The sequence below is a fragment of the Falco peregrinus genome, chromosome Z (genome assembly GCF_023634155.1).
Source record: "Falco peregrinus isolate bFalPer1 chromosome Z, bFalPer1.pri, whole genome shotgun sequence".
Classification (NCBI taxonomy): Eukaryota; Metazoa; Chordata; class Aves; order Falconiformes; family Falconidae; genus Falco; species Falco peregrinus.
In genome coordinates, this window is record NC_073739.1 from 31,095,291 (window position 1) to 31,116,242 (window position 20,952).

Consider the following 20,952-nt stretch of genomic DNA (forward strand, 5'->3'; position numbering starts at 1 on the left):
TCCACAGTTGTGTTTGTTTATCATTGCACAGCAAGTACATGTGAAGTTTCTACAGAATACACTGGATCATTAATTATTATTTCAAGACCATATTCTTTTACTTTTTCTAAGAATAATTTCTACCTCGTTTACAATAACATAGAGAGCTAATAAAGGTCCTAAGTGAAAGGAGTCCATTTAAAGACCAACACCCCCCAAAGTATAGACATCTTATTCAGCGGATTTCTCCATTCGCATTGATTAATTTAACCTTCTTTTATTTGCCTTTAAAAAAAACCCACACAAGCATCAGTAGCTTTTGCAGCAAAACATTAACGCTACAAATTTTCAGTACCAAAAGCAACCTGTGATTTACGCTTACAAAGACTGTTCTGTTAGCAGCTATACCCAATATGAAACTCCTTTCTCTGATTTCATTAAGCAGTTGTTAGCTGACTTGTTACTCTACTTTAGTCTATCTAAATGATCAATTGACACACCTAAATACTACAAGGCTGATAAATACAAACATAAGAATGAAACACCATGTTCTATCAATAATTCCTTTTTTAATCACTTTCAATACACTAAAATGAATTGCATGGAAGAAAACTGAAAAGGGAAAAAAACCCCAAACTGTCTTCAGAAAAGAAAGGCATTACTTTTAGTCAAAGGCTTCTCTCAGAGAAGCTGCATTTCCAAGAAACACAAATTCAGAAATTACAGAAACATTATAAACTGATATACTTTGAACAATAAAAATTAGCAGTCTTACTTACGTGAATTTAAATTTATAACTAAGTTACAGCAAATCACTGCACAGTGAAATATTAATCTCCACCACTCAGGAGTAGTGAATTTTCTGAATTATATGAGATATAGCAGTTATTAAACACTTCTCTAAGTCAGAAAACTTGCTTTTTAGCTTGAAGGAATATGTCATCCTATAATTAAAGCAATACACTTGCCCCACATTGTCACACAATAAAAAATGGTACTAAAACCACAAACATACTTCAAAGAAACCCAGATTGACAAAGGATTGTACTGCACCGAGAGCGCTTTGTTCAATGGTGCAACACGAGCACTGAAGCCACTGGATTTCAGAGAGAAAGATACAACTAACGAGCCTCAGAAAAAATGGCCAGAAGCTGATTTTAAGGTGTGACTGACAGCTCTTGGCATACTAAGTTTCACAGCAGAAGAAGAGTAAGACATTGCAAATACTATTTCCTTGGAATTCCCTGAATTCTATTCAATGCAACAATAGAACTCATCAAGGACTTTATAGCAAGTAACTACTTGCACAAATGAGAACATTTCTGAGCATTCCAAGGACTTTAACAAACTCAATTTCTTAAACTCAAACTTAAAATAAGTAGAATAGACAGATCAATTTTGCTCCCTCTGCTACAGTTTCAAAACTATATTCAAAAAAGCATTAAGAATACCAGTATAAGAAAGGGTACTGGCATACCTTAAATACCTTAAAGCATTAATATCTGTGGTATTTGAGAAAGGCCTGACTGTCACTGGTACATGCTGCAAAATATCATACCTCTTGCTTTAATTGCAATTGTGAAACTCCACTGTGTAACAGCATAAAGTTTGTACACAGTGTAATCTGATCTCATAAAAAGGATTGCAAAATAATTTACACCAGAACCTTTCTTAAAAGTAATGTGAAAATAATCACTTCTATGATCTTCATTACAGCAATAGGTATACCACAGTAAATACACATTTCAATTCCAATTTTAAATTATTAAAATTACATTGTAAATAACAATTTAAGTCTACACATAGAAGAATTTTATGAAACTTTATCTGAAAGTATGCCATAAAGAGCAAAACATTTCGAACCATAATTAATGCATGCTCTCACCTTCAGTGGAAGTCTGGAATTCTCAAAGATCTTTGCAATGGCAGATAAAATACCACACATGAGTGCAGAAATCAGCATCATCACTCCAACTGCTGTTAACCAGGACATGCTGCAGAAATAGCATAAACTTTCTGCTGATGTGCATACAATGACATGAACCGCACACAGCATCAGACACATCAAGTAAAACAGCAGAGAGAACAGTGGAGGGGAGAGGGGCACTTCAAATTCTGCCTGGCTGCTCAGAGCTTTTGGAATGCTGAGCAAAAGCAGCAGCAGAACCTGGAAAAAACCAGAAAATTAATACTTAAAGAAATGGAGTTAGCCAAAGCATACAGTGAGAACTCACAGAAAAAAAAAAAATCATAGCATTGTCATCCATGTCACTCTGCTAGTATACATACTTTATTACAAAAATAACCTGTGAAGAACTACGTTGGATTTTTGTCCCCCATAATATATTACCATATGAATAGGAGAATCAAAGATGGTGGTTTAATTTATTAAGGGCTTGGACACACAAGTTACCAGAGTTTAATAAATTTATCATGTGCCTCCTCACCTGTGGTAACTGATGACATGCATGATCTTCACTCCCTGCAAAAGTAGTATCTTTGTCTCCCAGTATCAAAATAGTTCCTGAGCAAACAAATTTGACCCATCATTTGTCACCTGTGGATGCCTAGATTTACATACACATTCTGTCCTGGGCAATTTATCTCACAACAAACATACACAGAGAACCTGCTGAGTTAAGTAGCTTCCCAGATCAGGGGAAGTTCTCACGCTATCACAAAACTGTATGCTGCATTTCAAGCTTATGAGTTATCCCAGTGGGTTTTTTTGTACCTCTCCTTATCTTAACTTGATTTATTGGTTTTACTTTCACTTTGATCTAACCTGCACACAGATCAGGCAGAATTCCAAGTTTCTTCTCTGGTAACTGTAGCAGTGGAGGTGAATAATACCATTAATAATTTCTGCTACCCATGTATAAACGTTTACAAGTAAAGGGAAAATTCAGCCACATGCTAAAATGCTTTGCAAGTGGCACAGATGGAGCTAGGACTACACTGAGCTCAATCAGCTTGTACTAGGCAAAGATAAAAACGAATCAGGATAAAAACAACTACATCAGATGACTGCCAACCTGTAATCTTTCACTGTCACTTGTAAAGACTTCTCCCCCTGCCCCCGCCCGCCCCCCCCCCCCCCCCCCCAAATACAGTGAGGTATAGTACAGTAGACCAAAACAAATTCAATGCATTGCAACAGTCTTCCTTTTTCATACTCAACTTCACACAGTTCACTTGGTTATGAAAATATGAGGTTACACAGTAACAAACTGGCTTAGATCTTATCTTTTAACACAGCACTTACAATTAAAACACAGACAGCACTCATGCTAGGAAAATTATTTCATTGTCGTTAACTAACAATCTAAATTTAGCTCTTTTGAGTAAATGCACTGTTATCAATTCATGTCCCAGATGTATTCTCCTCATCTGAAATACAGGATAAATGGCATTTATAGCACAGTGTAGTTTGAAGTCAGCTGTGAGATTCCCTATTCTTCTTTACTCTGTGAGCACGAAAAACACAAATCAAGACAAAAAGATTTTTGGAAAGCAAGGCAGTTTGAGTACTGCACTGAAGGAAAAAAAATAAATTCCCAGTAGTTTTGCACCAAGTCTTACGGTGCAGCTGAGCAAGCTCTTCTCAACCTAAATTTTCATGGCTAATAGGTGCATGTTTTCTTTTGATGAAGGCACATTGAGTAAAATACCTAAGATTTATTTTGTAAAAAGTGTAAACACCTGCATTCCAGGGGAAAAAAGCAAAAGAAATCAGGTTTCAGGTCCAAAGCAACTGTCAAGAGCTTGAATGCGTAGGTTCCCAAAACAAAAGAACAAAAAAAAACAACCCAAAAAACCCAGAAGGACTTCAACTTTGTGCTGAGCTTTGTCCACCTCCAGATTTGCCATCTGTAGAGCAGGAACAGAACCTACCATCTCATCTACCATGGGTACTGTTGAACTAACTCCTGTGAAGTGGTTAGCAGAGTGATAAACCCCACTGAGCCATCCACCAGAAAGCCATTTCAGATGTAGTTTACACAGAGAACAGTGCACACAACATGAGGCATACAGCCCTGCCAGGACAAAGGAGACTCAAATACTGAACAGATGATCATGTACTCTTATTCATTCCAGGCACTGAACAGGACCAGTGCTACAGTAATTACACAGTCCTGTACAGCACCACACACATGCAAGACTAAATTAAGCTTCTAGTATGTATTTCCATCCTAGGGAACAATGCCTGTCCTTGAAAAAGTTGACACTTGTGTCATCTAAAAGGTCAGTGCAAGCTTCTGTAAATAAAAGTTCAGTATACAGGCATAGTATCCATTGAGCATCTCAAAGCATTACCACAAAGGATACTTCCAGCATTTTGAGAATTGCCCAAAATACCAGTTGCAGAGAGCCACTTAAAATTCCAGACATGGGATATCTTATCCTTATTCCTACAGGAGATATGAAGTGGCAGCCCTGCACCTTACAGCAGATATTTATATCAGGGCTCTACAACTATCAGTACAAAGAACAATTCTTGGAATTGTGAAAATTGCCCACACAAGGTATTGCCTGTTCTGAGCAGCAAGGTTCACTGTTAGACAAAAAGGAACAGGTAGGAACTCACTTGCCAGATTTCTGAGGTTTCTTAAATGCATTAAGGCTACTCAAAAAGTAGAAGGCTAATTAATATGGGACTAATTCAAGCTGCAGCACATCTGCAAATTTATTGTAACTAGTTACACAAAAATGTAAGTAGTGTATATCAAAAGCTCTTTTGAACCATAAGGCCAAGCTATACTTTAAAAAGGATACTAACCTCACCCAAGCAGAAAGTCAGCCAACTCTAAAAGTTCATACTCAGTAATTCTGAAGACCAGTAAGAGTTTACACTAAGTAGTCAAAACCCAGAAACTTTCATGTTTGTGCACTTAGCTTTGTCACAGAAAGACATACTTTCATACCTCCATAATGATCACGGTCCCCACCATCATCGAATACATGTCATATTGTGCCACTTGTTTGCTTAGTGAAGAACTCAGAGTCTTCAGAGCCTCCAAGTATTGCTTCAGGACCTTTTTGCCAAGATTTAAGAGTATTTCTGAATTATTTCCCTCTAAATACAACTTGATCCAATTACCGTGGGACTTTTCTGCTATCTTAAAATGTTCATATCCAGGATCTAAGGAGGGGAAGAAAAAAAAAAAAAAACCCAACAAAACACAAAACACCAGAGATAAGAGGATCCATGAACAAGAAGGATTAATTACAGATGTGATCATGTCTTTATATCTTCCTGTACAGTATTAGCAAAAAAATGCTATGGGGGTTGACACTTTTCATACCTAGAAAGTTACATTACCTTCCTGCAGCAAGACCACAATGAGCCAGTTACTCAGAATAAAAACAACTAATCCCTAACCAGATAAAATGTTAAGACCTCTAATGGTAACAAATGTAATAAAGCATCCATTTACTCTTACAAAAGGTTTCCAGGAAAAAACTATCTAAATGCTTTAAATCCTGAAAAAAGTCCTGTTTTACACTGGAGCCACTCATTGTCCAGGCCATACTGTACAAGCTGAGGGGGAAATGATCAAATAGCTGATCCCTGGAGGAAACACCAAAGGGGACACACACACCATATCAGGGACCTCCATTTCGCTGCAGAGCTAGCAAGAGTCAGTTGGCAATGTGAAGTCCAACACACAGAATGCAAGATTTTGAAGGAGCACTAGAAAAGTCAACAGCTGAAGCACACAGTCTGGCTTCAGACACATGGACTATGAAGCTGGTGCAAAGCAATCCTCAGTGGTGAAACTTGGTAACTGTGCTATAATAAGGAAGGCCCACAGCCTAGCCAGATTAAAAACCGAGAAAATCTGATGCTGCGACCAACGTATGGAAGCAAGCCTCTTTGTGACAGAAGTTGATTTCATGATGGCCTATCTACATCTAAAAAACATTCTGACCTGAAGAAAAATAAAAAATAAACCAAAACTGAACAATAAATCAAGAAAAACCCAGAAAAAAACCCAACCTCCAGGACACATATTTGTTTTCTGTATGTAGGTAATATTTTCTTGTATAAATGTAGTTCCGATTAAGTCTTCTGATAAATCTATGTGCAAACAGGACTGCAGGTGAACACTGACAACATATATGAAGACTGTGGTCTGCTTTCAGAATTAGGGATGAGAGCAAGACTAGCATTACACTATGTCCCTGAAGGAAGTAATTTTAAATCAATAACTGAACTGTGCAGGTTCGGGTTTTAATATGAGCATCCTTTTTAATATAGGTACAGAGATATTACAGTTTCTTTGCTTTCTCTCTTATACTCTAGAAATACATCTGTATTATTCTGTTCTCTCTAAATTTATTTTAAAAGCTTGAGGACAACAGGAGACAGACTAAAAAAGCAAACAACCAAATCCTACATTAGAGAAGTCCTTTAAGTACAGTGGCAGTAGCTTTTCTCCTACATGTATTTCCCCTAACTAGTTATTCCACAGAATCCTTACTCTACACCACCTGTGCTGGTTCATACATGCCAAAGGGTAGGTGTGGAGAGACAACAGTTCAAATCAACTCAAAGAACATACGGAAGTAGTCTACTATTTTATTCTCCTGTCAAATACCATTGATTTTCATCATCAACTTTCCCATTACAAAACATTTACACAAAAAGCTGCAGCACAAAAGCTGAGTCTTGATAGCCTTTTTTCTTCCCAAAGACATATTCAGCAGTGTCAATAAACACATTCTGAAGGTGAAAACAGAAGAGCATAATTTTGTTCACACATGGAAAAAAATGTGAACACTCACTACAAGCACAAAGGTAAAAAAAATATAAAGAATTTCTGCCAAAATTATTATCGTGGGTCCTACGTGCACCTGCATTCTATTCATTTCATATAAGTTTGGTTTCAAGAGAGTTTATTTACAATAGAACAATTAGGTCAGTTTCTGTGTTTTACTGTAAAAGTGGAAAATGGTGGTGTTCCTGAAAGCACTTAAGACATGTCTTCACCCTTTATAGGTGCATCACCCCATACTCCAACATGCCATATATTTAAAATACTAGTCACCAAGCATAGTACGCAATCACAGCATAAATTCAGTCAAAAACACAAGAAAACCAAGAGCATAAATTTCAGAAATCTGTATTGTTATGTTATGTGTGAACATTCACATATATCTGTATTTTTTGGAAAAAATAAATGCTTAGTTTCACTTCACATTAATAATCCTTACTATTTCCCTATGATTTCTCTTGAAAGGGCACAACTTAAGGGCAAAACAGCCAATTTGGAAATTTTTATATAAGGAGCCTATCGTTATCTTCCCATGTTGCAATCCTTAGTTAAGAGTAGAGGAAAACATTTGCTGTACACTTTCAGACAACAAGGAATAAAGCAATAACTGAAGTAAATTCAGTGTCACAAAGACTTAAGTCACAGCTGATTTTTACTCCTAGTAGATCAACAGTATATCAGACCTGGAAAAAACATACCATGTTCTTTGTTAAGCCTTTTTTAGCAAAAGTACATTATTAAATCCAGAAACATTTTTAATTTTATTTCAGGTGAATGAAGAGGAATAAATTATTTCTATTCAAGATTCTTGTACACTTATGAAAGAGTTGTGCTTACCATTTGTAAGCCCCTTATCACTACAAGACACTTTGTGATCTACTATAGGCTGAATTCAGAGTGAGAATCTTAGAAAGTAACATTTCACTCAGAATGTCCAGTCTGGTCTCCCAAGGCTTCTAACAGACTCCAAAGTATGTTGATCCTGCTGTGCAGGAGGCTTGCAGGTATCTGCTAGAAAGTACAATTCAGTCAGCAGAAGACACTTGTATACCAGTGGGCATGGAGACTTCCCATTTCCCTACTGTAGCTCTTTGAACAGTGAATTCCCTAAAAAATTCTTCTTCCAGTATATTTGAAATAAAAGTTAAATATTCATACTTTTGAGGAAATCCAGAAAGGATTGTCTAAAATGAGCTTTAATCAAACTGAGATTTGACATGACACTATTTCATTAAACAGAACATTGAAATGAGTTCAAGATATATTTTGAAAGCTAAATAAATTCTCTCCACATCTTCCACTCCTGTTCTGCTCCCTTTTCATGCTTTTTGCCCAGTCTCCCTCTTCACTCTTTTTAGCATTTTTATTTCATCGTCATCTACCTCCTTCCATGCTACTGCCCACCAAATCCATCCTGTCAATGTTACGAAAAATGTTTGTTTTAGTCAAACCCAGGTTTATATCTCTGATACATATTAAGTGAAAGAGTTAAAGATCCTGAAGAAAGAAATAAAGGACTGCAGTTATTTCCTTTGAGAACCCAAAGATACAAGTTCAATGGCACATTTGTATGCAATAAGCATAAAACGAGAAGGGTCATAGACTCTGGGTTGTTGGAGAAGCATTTTGGTAACTGGAGAGTAACATTTTCAAGTCACTCCTGCATGGGATACTTGTAAGTTAAACTTGAAGCAAAATCCAAAGCAAGCTTACAGAGTTACAGGTTTCCCAAAGCACTAGCAATGGTTTACTTGAGTAGTATTACATGAGCAATTTCTGCTTCAGCCTCCCTCTAATGTTATCACAAGCAAATGGCTATGCCTCCCAAGCATCTGCTCAATAACAATTTTACTTAGTTCCAGTCACAGGCAGCAATCATTTTAAAAAGAAATTGTAACTGTGAGAAAAGAACAGATAATGTAGAAGTGACTTCTCCAGTTTCAATGTATAAAACTCCTGGTAACAATCAAATTACTTCAATCAACAGATGCATCTAATACAAGTTCAGGATTAGTCCCAAACTGAAAAGTGGACACTCATTTTAGTAACAATATCCAGCTTGCTCTCAAGTGTGACTCCTCATTCCACTGTGAAGTGTCTTTCAAAGAAACACTACTAGCCCATCATTCAGATGCATGTTCAGAAGTTCAGAACATAAGGAAAGCATTGCTAGATAACTACAGCTGCCTACCTTACACTAAGGTATGAACTTGCTGAGAAACCCAAAGTGTGTTCCTAGATGCTTTGCCTAGGTACTTTTCAGCTTCATTTTTGCCAGCTCTTTCTATTCTCCTTTTCCAGACTTTTTTCAGTTGCATGTTTGTCTCTATCAAAAAACCCAAAAACCTTATGTCTCATGTTAGCATTTATTAGTATGTTTCAAAAAGTCATTCTCAAAATAATCAAGCCTTTTATTCCAAGATTCTCATTTAAAATTGAATTTACCTCAAGACAGGTTTAACTATGAAGATTCCTTTGAACCTCAATAAATCAAAACCTGAGTCCCATGAAATGCTCTACCACCTCTTGGTTTGAAAATGCATGTTTGTATGAACGAACATTGTGGGGAGGGGAAGTGGCAAGAGAAAAAAACATTACCAAGCTGCCTCCAATCTGCTCTTTATTAACAGATATACTTAAGCCACACTTGAAGGGGAAGGTATTTTTGTGTACTGTTCTGGTTTGTTCTTAACTTTGGAGTTGCTGAATCTAGGGAACTCCATAGCTGCTTCACATTAACAGCATGTAAAGGTCATTCTGCCTTCCCATCTGACTGTGATTCATCTCAATTGACTTCACCTTTTCGTATTAAAAAGGAAACAAACATTGCACCAAAAATGAATGTATGCATTATGCCATAACTTAAAATGCATGAATCTTTTCTTATTGTGACTTAACCACTATATTCAAGCTACTAATGCCTGGTGCCCTACCTCTGTGCTGCAAATACTCTCCACAGGAATTCCACGTTTTCCCCTTCAGAAGAACCTACTGGTTTTGAGTGGAAGAGTTGAAAATAATAATTGAAAAATAAGCATCAAGACTTAGGCTATCCCTGCAAGTACCCTTCACTTTAAATTGAAGACCAGTCATAGGGGGTTGTCTTAGCATTCAACTGAAATGTTATCATCCACCAGTTGTTACTAGCTGAGAATCTGCATTGAAAAGCTTGAATCTGCAGCAGCAAATGTGAGTGAGATTTGGGGTTATCTAATTGGGTTATCTTCTGGGGGCTTCTTTCCCTCAAAAAACCTGGCAGCACACATTTTCTGTGGAATTCAGAAATGGTACGGCCCAAAGACTTGCCAGCACAACTCTGATGAATGCCCAGATGGTCCACAAATAAAAAACAAAGGCTCAGAGCAGGGTGAGATACACAGATTGCTCAGAACTGTGTCCAGTCAGGTCTTGAATGTGTCCAGGTATGGAGACTCCACAGCCTCTCTGGGCAACTCATTGCAGTGCTTGACAACACTTACATAAAAAAAGTTTTACTTCATTTTAAAAAAAAAAACTGTATATCATTTTCTGCCCACTGCCTCCTGTCTATTCACTAGGCACCACCAAGGAGACCCTGGTTCAATTTTCTTTATTCTGTCCCATCACATATTACCTACACTGTTAAGATCCCTGCTGCATCTTTGCTATCCAGGCTGAACAGTCCTAGAACTCTCAGTCAAGAATCCTGTATAACAGACATTCCAATCTCTTCCTCACCTTAATGGTCATTCACTGCACTCACTACAATATACCCATGCCTTTCTTTTACTGGGGAGCCCAGAATTGGACCCAGGATCCCAGATGTGGTCTCACCACAGATGAGGTAAGAGGAAGGATTGACCTGCTGATAACTGTCCTAACGCAGCCTTGGATGCTGTGAGCCTTCCTTCCACAAGGATGCACTACTGGCTGATGTTCAACTTGATATCCCCAAGAAGGCCTTGTCCTTCTCCACCAAGTGCTTTCCAGCCAGTCAGCACCCAATCTGCACTGGTGCATGGGATTATTTCTTCCCAGGTGTAGTATTCAGCATTTCCATTTGCTGAATCTAAAAAGGTTCCTGTCATCCCATTCCTCCAGCCTGTTGAGGTGCCTCTGGATGGCAGCAGACCCACCTACTGGATCAGCCACTCCTCCCAGATTTGTGTTGTGTGCAGACTTGCCGAGGGGGCACTGTGCCCCATTGTCCAGGTCATTGATGAAGATGTTAAAACAGTATTAGTCTGTGTCAAGCCCTGGGGTTGATCACTGTTGACTGGCCTCCAGGAAGACTTTATCCTGCTGACCACAACCATATGAGCCCAGCAGACGAGCCACTTTTCAGTCCACCTCACTGTTCAGTTATTTAGCCTGAACTGTAACAGAATGGCTGAAGCATCGTATCAGTGCCATGGATGGTGCACATGGGGCTTCCTCAAATTGTCTGAAGACCTACTAATTCTTCCAATCAGATTGTCTGTAGCAGACACCCATAACAATATTGCCCATGCTGGTCTGTCCACTAAACCCTGAAGTTCTCAACTGTTTCATCATCCACCCCCAGGCAGAGCTCCAGGCGCTGCCACTGTTCTCTCACGTAAAGGAGAACTCTCCCTCCTTACCTTCCAAACTTGCAATCATGGAATCACAGAATAGTTCAGGAAGGGAAGGTGCCTTTAACAATCATCTAGTCCACCCCTGCTGCCATGGGCAGGGACAGCTTTCACTAGATCACCACTTGTTACTGGTTTCCACTTGGACATTGAGCCACTGACTATAACTCTTTGGACGCTACCATCCAGCCAATTTCTTATTTATCTGAGTTCATTTGTCAAACCTGTATCTCTATAATACAACAGCAAGAATGCTGGGGGAGGACATATCAAAGGCCTTACAGAAGTCTAGGGAAATGACATCTGTTGCTCTTCTCTTGTCCACTGATGCAGTTAATCCATCATAGAAGGCGATTAGTCAGGCACAATTTGCCCTTGGTGAAGCAATGTTAGCTATCTCCAGTCACCTCCCTGTCTTCTATGTGTTTTGACATGTCTTCCAGAAGGATCTGTTCCATGATCTTGCCAGACACAGAGGTGAGGCTGTAGTGAGAGGTCAGTAGCTCCCAGGGTCCTCCTTTTTACCCTTTCATAAAACAGGCATCCCTTCTTGAAGATGAATCTGACTACTGAATGTAGTGACTTCTTTGCAAGATAATCCCTTTCCTATAGTGCAATAGGTGGGATGGCATTCATTTTCACTTAGAAGCCACCCAAAATAAAGGGCCATTCATGCATGCTTTTAAACTATGCAACATTATAGTCACTGAGTGACATTTTCTTTAGTATTCCTAGGGCCTGAAGTATCCACATCAATCAAACAACACTAAACAAACAGCACTTCGCTTTTCCCTGCCAATCTTAATTGTCCTAACCAAAATGTTAAGCTACATCCCTGCACTTCTACGATACTCTATGGAAAACAAGACCCTCTAAGAAGTTCACAGCAACAGAGACGCTTTAAGACTCTGCAGAAAAAGCTACCATGACTTGTATCTAGTTACATGTTACTGAGACTTTCCATTACTGAAAGGAGAGAAGCTCATCACAGACATTTTGCCCCCCAACCCCTTTCCAGTACAGTAGTGACTCTAATAGCAGTTTGCAGTCACGAGCAAGTAGCATAAAAATTTTTCACATTTCATTTCTCAGATGAAAGCTACAAGTTGAAATTAAGCTGGTTTTGGACAAAAATAAAATGAAAGCGAAGGTGTAAACCAGAAGCTGGTAGAAACTTCAGTCTGTTTTGCCAGTATTTGCAGAAATACTGTCAGACGGAGCTCTGTGCTGGAATTTTCAGTAACACAGCCATATCCTGTAACCACCAACAGGGCAAGTTTCCTCACTTGATACAAATGGGCTGAGGAAATCTGTGCAGAAAAAAATATCAGGATAGGTGGAGCATGGATACTGCTATTGATACATTGCTACCATAAGCGGCACTTCTTTTGGCAGGCCTCCTAGACAGGATTTTATTATGATTACAAGCCATGATGTTGAAAGATAATTAATTCTTGAACTACAATGATCATCTTGCTAAACTTTATGTTAGCTCCTTTAATTATTCATAGCTGTAACACAGCTCTGCATTCTCATCCAGTTATTGTAACGATTCAACAGACTACAAATCAAGTGACAAGGACTTCAAGCTTCACAGTTTAAGACAGCACCTTTTAAAGTCCATGGTAAAATGCTCTCCTTCATTCTCTATTTTTTTCACATAATTGTCATATTAACTTGCTTACCTATATTGCAGTTTTATCATGGTTCCTAATGAAATACTACATTTTGCTAGGTTTGGTTCATGTTTTCCACCTGTTTTTTATTCCTTCCTCCAAATACACACACATATCTATGCACAAGTGTATTTTTAATAAGCAGCTTTGCAGTTCTCCAGGTTCCCTCTCCAAGCAGATTCATACATAAGAATAAAATAAAAAGATAACTCACCCTTAATTATTTCCCAGTTTTACTTCAAGCATCTTTTTATTTATCCTAAAAAATTCACTCCATTATGCTATTCCTGTAAATACCTCAGATTCAGTGCCCTATGTAGAATAACTCACAAATGGCAGATATGAAACCACTGAGACTAGCAATTCTACCTTAATCTTCCTCTTTCATCACTATTTCTCCTCTTTTGACCACTAGGTGCAGTAGTGGTCATTAAAAAGAATTTAGAGGCAGCACCGGAGCATGTTACAGTAAAGACTGAATGCAGTATCATTTCTCTGAACACTGCTTTTAACTGAATAGCTAATCTGCATGCCATGCTATACTGTTGAACCTAAATGCCCAAACAGTGTTATAAACAATCTCCTTTTGTATACATAACTTTTTTTTTTTGTAGCTGATTTACCTTTTTCGTATGCAGGTGTATTCTCTTGCAGCAGTCTGCTAAGCTGGAACCCATTCAAGTGCACAAAACGCAGTTGTTCTCTCATTGTCTTGCCTCCCACAACTGGCAATATAAGGTTCCCAACACTGTTTCTTGAAATTGGTAGACCAAGACCTACTGCCAATGTGCTAGCTAAATCAGTTTGTTGCACAAGTCCAGGCGGGGTTAGAGGACCTAGAAGCAAAAAAAAAAAAAAAAAAAAAAAAGGAAAAGAAAAAAAAAGAGGGGAAAAAAGTATTCCAATAACAGGCCCATTTATTTCTCCAAAGACAGCAGGCATGTTTTTAGGTTCAAAATTTTTTTGGTGTTAGATCATCTATTTCAAGTGATTTACAGCCCTGAGCAATCTTTTTCAGCTGCTGTCCTCTGCTGTTGTAAAACCAAAATTTATTCCATTCTCAGAATGTTATACAAGTAAGAAAAGAGATGGTCCAGATCACCTTAATATCAAGTTGCAGCCTATTTCCTAAGAGGGTTTGATAACTTTTACATTAGAAAGAACAGTAAGCACTACAGTAGCCTAATTTAATGCATAAACTAAGACAGAGAATCTAAAATAATGCTGACAGCATTCTAGATGCTTTTTGATATAATGACAACAGCTCAAGATTTAATTAATATCAGGTTGCTAGGGAAACAGAATTAGAGGTCAGGTAAAGAATCCTGAGGCTAAAATTCATGGCTCCATGCAGGAAAACCCAGTGATTTTTAAAGGGTTCTGTGCAGGATCCCATAACCTTACTGCAGTCATCAGGATTAGCCTTCAGTCCCACAGAATGAGGGAATGGAATCCCACATGCGTGGATTATTTCACTAACATAAGTAACCTTTTGTTTAAGATTGTCTTGCCAATTGTCTCTTTGTGTGCTCTGCTAGTTACATAACAGTGTTTTTCTATTACACTTTTACTTCCTTTTCTTTGTAACTCCAGGCATTGAGTGTTTTGATTTAAGTACACAATTCTATACAGTCTTCATTGCTCTCAAGGCTCCCTTTAAGAGCATTAGAACTTCTCTCATTTCTCATCTAGCCCTGATTAATCCCATACTTGTACAGAATGCCATCTATAATCCCCTAAAGCCTCTTTGCATGAGTGCCTGTATGTCAGCAGTTTTTAGATCTCATCTTTAAAGGAAAGTTCTTAACTGGTTAAAAAACCACAAACTACAAAATGCATTTAGCCAATCATGTGTGACACATCTCTGTAAAAAGGCTACACAAGCAATACTCTGACAGCATACTAAATGCAAAAGCCCACAGAATTACTATTTTGAGGTCTACCAAATTAACCACAGTACATTTTGTTTACAGTAGGACCATAAGGACCAGTCACTAGAATTCTGATTACCGCAGCAATAAGAAGCAAGCTGCTGGATATTTACATGGGCATCATTAGAAATCACAAACTGGATCCCAAAAGACAGGTGCACATACTGTAAAAACTGCATCTTCAGTTTAAACCAAACAGAAACTAACCCTAACAAACAGCAGTTTGCATTTACAGAATCTACATTCATGTAGCCTGGTTGTCAACACATAGAGGTGAAATCTATAAAGCAAAAACTTACCAGTGAGCTTTGGTCAGCTCTTGACTTTGTTTTGTTTTTATATCTGAAGAGTTCAATCACTCCTCAAGCAATGCTTTCTATTGCAGCTGTATAAGAGCTTTATAAATGAGACAGATAAATGTACTTCCACTGTGCTGCAGGAACCTTCAGCAAGATAAATAAGGCAAGGTTCTGCAAACAGGCTTTAAAAGCAAGGAAATCAGATGGAAATGAGCAAGAGGCAGAATGAAAGGCAGAGGGAAGTATTATTTTGAAGAAAATACTCTTGGTACAACTACATTTCACCAATTTGGTCAGTCAAGGAGTTATTTAAGCAAGACTCTACAAAGTAGACTAAACATCTCTACCACACCACTCCCTTCTTGCCTTTTACCTTAACTTCTACTACACAAGCAGAAAATGAGTTTCAGAAACAGATAAACTCACATCACTGACTTAAAATTAACTGCCTGGCCAATACAGTAAATACACTCATGCTCTATATTCTTCCCTTAACACTTAGCAATCAACAGTCCTATTTTCACTGTTGTCATCTCTCACCCTTTCACAAGAGAAATTCTTCCTCTTTCCCGTTACTCTCAGCATGAGAAACTGTAATTTGTTCCTCTATCCTGGCTGTCTTACAGGGAAGAACAGAGGCCAGGGTAATATTCTGGCCAAGAAAGACAAAACTTAAAATTCACTTCAAATAGGGTTTTACTTCTAATCCTATTCATTTACCAGTATCCCAGGATCCTGACAACATATCTCATTAGCTCTCAACACTCAAGGAGGACAGGGCTGCAAAATGTTATCGTCTGAGAAATACCCAGTTTTCCCAGTGGTTACAAAGCTTAAGTCATGGATTCACCATAACACAAATACGAACTCTGGCTAAAACCAGAGTTTTAGGTCACACACAAGAATGCGCCTTGCCAGATATCTGCAGAACAAACCAAAGTACTTTTCAGGAAAAATTCCAGAGCTAATATAATTTAGAGATGGCAATGTATTCTACAAAGTCAAGCTTCTTTGACCCTTACCACTTCTCTTTTCAAAAGCAGAGCTGATAAACAGCAGTGGTGTGTGCACTTCTCCTTCTGAAGAACCACCATGACTACCTGTTTCAGACATCCCATGATCCCCACAAACAACTAGCAAATTGGGCAGAGAAGCTTCTTCCTGCAAGTCACAGAAATTTAAGTTACTGTACAAACAAAATGCATATACATAATGCTTCACGATCATTATCATTTTCACACTTGAATATTTCTCAGAGTAAACTCCATTTTTTAAATCGGCTCACAACACATGGGGCAGATTACAAGAGATGTCTGCAACTAGTGTTATGCAGTAATGTTTAACAGTTAAGGCACACATTAAGTACTTAACATACTTTTCAATGTTACAAAAAACATAAAAATGCTTTAAAAAAAAAACACCCTCATTTACAGAGTCACAAGAAACTGACTGAAGGATTAAATAAAGGTCATCATACTGTGGGAAGAAAATCAGGAGTCCAGTAGCAGCAGAATTACCAGAGAAGTAATCCCCTCTCCACTTCTTCAGCTTCACTTAGTTATTAATACAATATAAATGCTAATTTATGAGTATTGTAAATATTAATATAATAAACATTTAATATTAAAATATGATCCTATTTCTAATAGTTTCTAGTCTCTCAAGTGCTTTTGGGGTAGAAATCTAACATGACTGATGTCAAATGACGTTTATTTTTCTGAAGAAAGAGAAACAAGCATAAGTGAGGCCTGTCCAACAATTTTGAGCTAACAAATCAGAGATGGCAGAGAATGAGTATTGTCATTCCATAACAAAGCAGCTTTTTGCCATCTCTAGTTATTACCAGTACCTGTTGTATCCAAAAGTTTTTTTTTTATTTCTGTATTCTAAAACTGAGATAATGGCTTGTATATAGTTGGCAAAAGCAAAAAAAGAGTTGTGGCAAAACCACTGCATTGTTAATGAGATTATAACTTCCACAAGCAGGATTTAACCTCTATTTTCATTTAAAAAATGTATTGATCTAAAAATACTATTTAAATTTCATAGGTAGCTATTCTGAACTGCAGTTGCCAAAAACAAACAAGAAAAAAGCTTCAGGTCACTTGGAATATAGGACTTTATATTTCAACATCCAGACTATTTAGATCAGTGACAACCTATATTTCCAAATCTAAAAACAGATTTGGATTTAGTAAGAAAAACTGCTTTCTACAACCATCATTTCCATTTGAATCTTTTTGATATCTAAGAATTAAGTATGCCTCCACAATTGTAGAAATCAGAGCCATTGGCTATACATGTTCATTATTCCCTCTGCTGAATTTCATTAATAAAAAGTACACCAACCACCATTTTAATTCTTAAAGAGAATTTTGGCACGCATTCCTCTCCTCTTCCTGCACACCAAGGGGGAGTTATTTTCCACAGCTGTTCAGAAGAGACTTAACAGATGTTATTAAGGTCAGCTGGTAAATCCTTAAAAATGGTACACAATACTGTTAACTGGGGAATGGCTTGGAAGGAAAAGAACAGAGTATCTGCTTTGGTCTAGGAGTAAACAAGATATCACCCACAAACAAGCAAGCATTTTAAAGTATTGGTCTACAACTAACAGACATAGATCCAAGAAGGAGCTATATTACCTTTGAAAGAAGAGAAATATGAATCTTCTTCAGTATGTTATCCATTTCACGAAGTTTTGGTCCCACTAATGGGCTGTTTGGCCCAGTCATATGTCCAATATGGTCCAACCCCAGGTAATGTAGTATTAGGAGATCCCAGTCTTCTCTCTTTAACACTCTATCCAAATGCCTGGTAACATTATCATCAACCTCAGAAATAAGGAAAATGGTTAAAAGATAAAAATTATTTCCCTCTTGTAACAAACATAGAAAAATTAGATCACGCTACTCATGAAAATTCTGAAGAAGCTGATGAGAATTGCAGTCACTCACAATATCAACAAGAAGCTAAAAAAAAAAAAAGAAACCACAACCCACAACAGAAAAAAACCCCCACCTGAAACTCAGATTGAGTAGTTCAATGCCAGGCAGTCAAAAAACCTGTCTTACAAAACAGATTCTTCACCTCATTTCACTCTTTTCTGGTTATGAGGCATCAGATTACATACAAACAGAGAAAATGGGTTGCCACGCTTCCACAGATACTTTTAAAAAAATGTTTCGAGCAATTTTCAGTCACTTTCACACTCCCGATTTATCACTTCACAAGAAATAGGTACAGGGAAAAGCCTCTCTTTGGTGCTTGGAAGCACAGAGGAAAAAAAACCACCACTGCTCTTTCAACTCAGTTTTTTGCTACTGTGCAAACACAAAAAGATTGTACTTGCTGTAAGAAAAAGAACTGATGACATAGCAAGAAAGAAAAATTATTCGAAAAGTGCTATTTGGGGCCTAACTCACATTTTCTCCTACTTAAGTTCACAACCTATTTTTAGTTGCATATATTTCTTCCAAGATACAAAAAATCCTTACAAAATTTCACAAGTAATGCTGCTTTGTTGACTCCAGATAATAACTACCTAAAAAAACTATAAAAAGCTTTCCATTTAATGGACTATATTCAGAAAGCACAAAGGCTCATAAGGAGCTTGAGAGCCACATAACTGCAGCCCCAGCAGCATGTTTGCACTTTTCCACTCCATGCTGAAGCTTCTGCAAGTCTTATTAAAGTAACCAATTAAAAGTATCTTCCAATTCACATGTTAGACCTAACTTCCTTAAACATGAAAATAAACCACAACAGTAGCAGCAGGTCAATGGCCTGAGGTTTTACAAACAATAAAAGTTCAAAATATGAATTAAAATTGCCAAACCATTTACTTTAAATTGTGAAAATTCTTATTGTAGGCACACTAAAAAATAATTTACTTTTTATGCTTCCTCTTTGATAACATACTGAAACACTACTCATACTGCAACTACAAAAGCGATTCGATACTATAGAATGTATGCCTCTAAGAGGCCAAGATTATATACTCATGGCCCTTTTAAAGATGGCACACACTTACATAAATAGCAAACTGGAAACATGGATAGTGGAAGTTTTAAACAAAGCAAGTTGTCTAACTTACTACCACAAGTCTTTTGAGAATATTGTATGTTTAGAAAACCCACACAATAACACACTGCTTGTTACTGTATCATCCAAACACTTCCTACAGCGTATGCATGAGGATAGAAATGCTTAGCTTCCACATTGTCAATACTAAAAACACATATAAATCCAATTTCTGTTTAATTACCAGGTTCGTGTTTCAGAACAAGAATACTTTTACTCATTTGTTCTTAGAAGTTGCCACAATGTGTTTGTGTGTAAATAACTCAGATTATTTAACTTCAGATTACACAAAGCCTCTCACCTCTGTAAAGTCTGACACAAAAAAGGATGTTGTTCCATCATGTTCCACAAAATGCTTTGGAAACAATTTAACCCAAGTATCATCACCATAAAAAATTATTCTTTTTCCAGTTGTTTTTGCCTGCCATATCAGATTGTCATCCAACAAGGCTGGAGAATTGAGGTTCACAATAACATCGATGAAGCCAGGTATGCTACCCGTCATCAAAGCCTACATAAAGCAAGAAAAGAAAAGAGACATATTAACAGAAACAAAAAAGTTTCCAGTAGTCAGAAGACAGTATTAGTGTAAGAGGAAGTAATGAAACAGCAGAGAAATTACACTTTCAATAAAGAAATATAATAAAGTAAAAGAACACGTGAGCTGCCATGTCATACTGCATCATCTGCCACAACACAGTGCTAGCTGATGTCAGAGAGAATAAGTGCTTTGCAGAAAGCTAAAAATAATGTTTTCTTAATTAGTGGACAGCAAAACGACTTTGTATGCAAGTTGAAATTTGCTTCATTTACTGGTCATTAAATCAGAATGGTTTGGGTTGGAAGGGACCTTAAAGACCATCTAGTTCCAACCCCCCTGCCATGCGCAGGGACACCTTCCACTAGACCAGGTTGCTCAAAGCTCCACCCAGCCTGGCCTCCAACACTCCCAGGGATGGGGCATCCACAGCTTCTCTGGGCAACCTGTTCCAGTGTCTTGCCACCTTCACAGTAAAGAATTTCTTCCTAGTATCTAACCTAACCTACATTTACTCACTTTCAGTTTAAAGCCATTACTCCTTGTCCTAACACTACAAGCACTTGTGAAAAGCCTCCCTCCAGCTTTCTTGTAGGCGCCCTTTAGATACTGGAAGGCTGCTATAAGGTCTCCCTGGAGCCTCTCTTCTCAAAGCTGACAACACCAACCCTCTCAGCCTTGACTTTGTAGGAGAGGTGCTCCAGCCCTCTGATCATCTTTCATGGCTCTCCTTTGGACTCACTCCAACAGGTCCATGTCCTTCTTATGTTGAGGGCCCCAGAACTGAATACACTGCTCCAGGTGGGGTCTCACAACAGCTGATTAGAGGGGAAGAATCACTTCCCTCAGCCTGCTGGTCATGCTTCTTTTGATGCAGCCCAGGATACAGCTGGCTTTCTGGGCTGCAAGCGCATATTTCTGGGTCACGTCAAGCTTCTCATCTACCAACACTCCCAAGTCCTTCTCCTCAGGGCTACTTTCAATCCATTCTCTGCCCAATCTGTACTTCTGCTTGCAATTGCCCCAACCCAGGCACAGGACCTTGCACTTGGCCTTGATGAACTTCATGAGGTCT

General features: G+C 38.0%; 1 protein-coding gene across 7 annotated transcripts in view; it reads right to left on the reverse strand.

Annotated features, from left to right (window-relative positions):
* PIGG (phosphatidylinositol glycan anchor biosynthesis class G) overlaps nt 1–20,952 on the reverse strand; it is a 98,950-nt gene that overhangs the window by 72,652 nt on the left and 5,346 nt on the right. For 5 of the 7 annotated variants that reach the window (XR_008744883.1, XM_055791492.1, XM_005232850.4 and 2 more), the window contains exons 3-8: nt 19,641–19,850; nt 17,902–18,090; nt 16,279–16,417; nt 13,650–13,862; nt 4,905–5,122; nt 1,865–2,146 (exon numbers count right to left, since the gene is read on the reverse strand). Coding sequence is in view for 5 of the 7 variants with exons in the window: in XM_055791492.1 (XP_055647467.1) it covers nt 1,865–2,146; nt 4,905–5,122; nt 13,650–13,862; nt 16,279–16,417; nt 17,902–18,090; nt 19,641–19,850 (1,251 nt within the window). In the remaining 2 variants the exon portion in view is untranslated. Of the gene's footprint in view, nt 1–1,864; nt 2,147–2,426; nt 2,504–4,904; nt 5,123–13,649; nt 13,863–16,278; nt 16,418–17,901; nt 18,091–19,640; nt 19,851–20,952 lie in introns of those variants that run through there. The other 2 variants (XR_008744884.1, XM_055791495.1) reach the window with 2 other exon arrangements.